The sequence below is a fragment of the Rutidosis leptorrhynchoides genome, chromosome 4 (genome assembly GCF_046630445.1).
Source record: "Rutidosis leptorrhynchoides isolate AG116_Rl617_1_P2 chromosome 4, CSIRO_AGI_Rlap_v1, whole genome shotgun sequence".
NCBI lineage: Eukaryota > Viridiplantae > Streptophyta > Magnoliopsida > Asterales > Asteraceae > Rutidosis > Rutidosis leptorrhynchoides.
The window spans coordinates 124,350,098-124,354,542 of NC_092336.1; the positions used below are offsets into that span (position 1 = coordinate 124,350,098).

The 4,445-nt window shown below is 36.5% G+C and overlaps 1 protein-coding gene across 1 annotated transcript; it reads left to right on the forward strand.

Annotated features, from left to right (window-relative positions):
• Positions 1–1,076: 1,076 nt before the first annotated feature.
• Positions 1,077–1,964, forward strand: LOC139840979 (uncharacterized mitochondrial protein AtMg00810-like). The gene has a single exon (XM_071831217.1). The coding sequence runs from the start codon at positions 1,077–1,079 to the stop codon at positions 1,962–1,964; it is 888 nt and encodes a 295-aa protein (XP_071687318.1).
• Positions 1,965–4,445: the final 2,481 nt, after the last annotated feature.

Consider the following 4,445-nt stretch of genomic DNA (forward strand, 5'->3'; position numbering starts at 1 on the left):
TGGCCCACCTGTTACAAGCCCACCTACCGATCCCATCAGCCCAACATCTATCTCTACTACTACTCCACTTCCCGCCAGCCCAACAAATATTCAATTCAGTCCAAACACTACTCCTCAACCTACTCCCCCTCGATCAACATCACCAAACCCACTCGCTCAGCCCACTACTTCGCCTGACCAGCCCACACACTCTTCTGCTCAGCCCACTCAGTCTACCTCTCCACCTCCAAGCCCAATTCAACCCACTTCCTCTCATGAGTCCAGTCCATTGTCCAACTCTCATTCTGTTATCTCGTCTCCACCCTCCGGTGAACACTCACCTCCTATAGCTCCTACTCGCACCATACACACACGTAGTATGTCTGGTATCTATACTCCAAAAGTTCCCTTCAATCTCGCCACTACTACCACTCTTTCTCCTCTTCCTTCCAATCCTAAAGAAGCATTGGCCGATCCTAATTGGAAACCTGCCATGACCGACGAATATACCGCTTTAGTGAATAATAAAACATGGGTTCTTGTTCCCCGTTTACCTAACATGCAGGTTATTAGATCTATGTGGATTTTCAGGCACAAAATAAGGTCGGATGGTACATTTGAACGATACAAAGCACGCCTAGTCGGCGATGGTCGATCTCAACTTCTAGGCATTGACTGCCACGAGACATTCAGCCCGGTTGTCAAACCGGCAACTATTCGCATGGTCCTTAGCATCGCGGTCTCTAAATCATGGCCTATTCATCAGCTTGACGTTAAAAATGCATTTCTCCATGGTAACCTTAATGAAACAGTGTACATGTACCAACCAATGGGATTTCGCAATTCAAAACACCCGGATCATGTTTGTCTTTTAAAACGCTCATTATATGGTTTAAAGCAAGCCCCTCGGGCTTGGTACCAACGCTTCGCGGATTTTGCTTACACCATTGGTTTCACTCATAGCAAGTGTGACCATTCGTTATTTATTTATCGTAATGGACACGACATCGCTTATTTGTTATTATATGTTGACGACATCGTACTCACCACCTCAAATGATCTATTACGGCAGCAACTTATTTTCGAATGAATTCGCTATGAAAGATTTAGGTCCTTTGCATTCTTTTTTGGGTATTTCGGTGGTTCGTACCAAACAGGGTCTCTTCTTGACTCAACAGGCATACGCGAAGGATATTATCAATCGATCCGGCATTTCAAATTGCAATTCTGTCTCAACACCAGTCGATACTAATGGGAAATTGAGTTCAAAGCAAGGTCGTCCGTATGCCAACATTACTAAATATCGAAGTTTAGCAGGTGCTTTGCAATACCTTACCTTCACGAGACCGGATATTTCCTACGCGGTTCAACAAGTTTGTTTACATATGCACGATCCCAAAGATATACACATGGATGCTTTGAAACGTATTATCCGGTACTTAAAAGGGACCACCGAGCTCGGCATTCATATTACTCGATCTCACTACAAGGAGCTAATCTCCTACACCGACGCTGATTGGGGTGGTTGTCCGGACACTCGAAGATCCACCTCCGGTTATTGTGTTTACTACGGTGATAACCTCATTTCATGGTCTTCTAAACGTCAGACAACCCTATCTCGTTCTAGTGCCGAAGCTGAGTATCGTGGTGTCGCTAACGTAGTAGCCGAGTCATGTTGGCTACGTAATTTGCTTCTTGAGCTTCATTGTCCAATTTCGAAAGCCACGTTGGTCTTTTGTGACAACATTAGCGCAATTTATTTGTCCGGAAATCCCGTGCAACACCAACGCACCAAACACATTGAACTGGATATTCATTTTGTCCGAGAACAGGTTGCCAAAGGTCAAGTTCGCGTTCTGCATGTGCCTACTAGATATCAGATTGCTGACATTTTTACAAAGGATCTTCCACGTTTGCTCTTTACGGAATTTCGTTCCAGCCTTCGCATCGGGAAACTCGACGCTTCGACTGCGGGGGCGTATTAGCCGTGTATTTTATATATAGGATTTATATCTTTGACTTTGTATTTTATGCAAATATTGTAATTGTCAATCCATTCCCAAAATAGTGGAATGGTTAGTTAGGATTGATATTGTTGCCACAAATGTAATCGTGTATATATACTGTATGAAGGAATGAATAATACTCACGGATTAAACTCTTTCAATAAGTTACCTCTCTTACCACCCCTTTTAGATCTCGCTCTGCCATTAAAAACTCCTAAGCGGTTAATGGACAAATTAAGAGGACCGACTGGGGCATATCAAACACGCATCATGCGTGTTGCATGGTTCATGATGCATGGATCATGATGCATGGTGCACGTTGCAGATAGATTAACCGTGATATAATGACAAGGAAAACATGTACCATACACGGATCAACATGCAAATAAATTTAATTAAATACATCAAATAAATTACGTTTATTATAGTAGCAAAATATATTTCATTAAAATTGTTGAAATAAACACCTAATCAAAAATAACACACATAATAATAATTAAATCTGGATCCTTACAATGTGCATAGCCTTCGCACATTGTAGGATGGACCATTAGCGGTAATGTTTAGATAACAAAATATGTTTGTAAGCAACATCCCGTAAGGTAATTGATCATTCTCAGAGTCCAATGCCTCTTGCATCCTATTTGCAATTATGTAATTGACGTTAAACTGAATACCGTTAATTATTAAAACAACATTATGACCTCTATTACAAGTACATAATCATTATAATCATCTGTTGTAAGTTCAAGACACATTATGTTGATGCGAATAATGCCATATATTTTCTTGAAATTATTACAAAAGTGACCAACACTAACATAGCAAGATATAAGACAGACCGATTCAAAACGAGATTTAGTAAGTTTGTGAATAACTTCCCCTATGTCGACTTCAATCAGATGATTAGTCACACTAGTATGAAAAATTAACCGTATCAGAGTAAAATTGTTGGCTAGGGTTTCTAGATCTAAGACATCGTTGAAGTTTTCCAATGTCCATACATAACGTATGTCATCAATCTTGAAACAAAATGTATTGTCAATGCGTCTAAATTCAAAAAACTTGTAGAAGTGATGAACGCGGTCCAGATAAACACGAATCATGTTAGTAATAAAACAATCTAGCTGCATATCTTTAAACATTTAGAACTCTTACTCAACATGTCGGTTGTTGTTATCAAGATAAAAACATGACAACATTTGACCCTCATGATTTGCCTTGTATTAAAAGACATGTTTAAAATAGAAATCTGCTTGTTGGAATGGTGATACTACCTGATCATAGGTCCATGTATTTAAATAGCTAAAACGTCATCCTAAAAAATTAAAATTGTCAAAAAATCCTATCGTAAAAAATATAATCTTTTCGGGGGGCAAAACGCAAACACGCACAGACCAACATGCTCCACACGTAGTGCGATTTGCGAGAATTTTTGATCGTAGCCGGTAAACGAGTCAATGATCAAGGCAACACGCATGGACCAACACTCATTGTGCGTTGTGCGCGATCGGATGACATATTTGCAATTACAAATTTAAGGGCATATGTTAACGTTAATTTTTTTTAAATAAAAAATAATTGTTTTTCTTTTATGATTAAATATTTTTCTTTATTTTTTAACGATAACCCTAATAGATGTTTTTGACGTGCATATATGGGTACTACTACATAACAATTATTATTAACTTTTGTTTAAAAATTACTCTTTTGTGGAACTATATTAAATAACAAAATTATTTAGGTTTGATCGGTTAGATTTAAGAAAATTAAATTATGTGGATGTCGTAGCTTTAACTTCATTTTTTTTAAGCCCCATACAGATAAAAATATTTTAGGAAAAAATATATACAGTAGAACCTACATAATTTAATACTCGATAAATTAATAAGTTTTATAAAATTAATAATTTGTACAGTCCCAACTTTGCACCGGTACAAAATTGGACCACAATCGATAAAATAGTAAGACTATAATTTTTTTAAAATCTCAATGTAAATATATTGGTCTCAATAAAACTATAAATTACGGAGTAATAATTTTCAAACCGCAAATTTTATTAACCCAGTGCACCAAATCTTGTTGATTGCATCCTTAATGATCTTTCTTATAATCGCATAATAGTTTCCATTATTGATTACTCATCGTTGATTTTCTTAACACCTTTTAGATTAAAAGCCATAGCTGAAGTGATTTTAAAATTTATTATTAGACATTTTATAGTAATTAATCTAGATCTATGTACATTGAACTTGTTACATGAGAATTTTGAAGATTCTTGTTTAAGTTTTATTCAAATATGTAAAATGAACGGACACGATAATTTTGTCGATGCATTAATTTGAAAGTTGCTCACAAATATAAGCCAATTATTTAAATTAACAATTTGTTAATTTATTGATATAATAATATCTTGTTAAATTAATAAAATATCTTAGTTTCAACATTATTAATTTATGG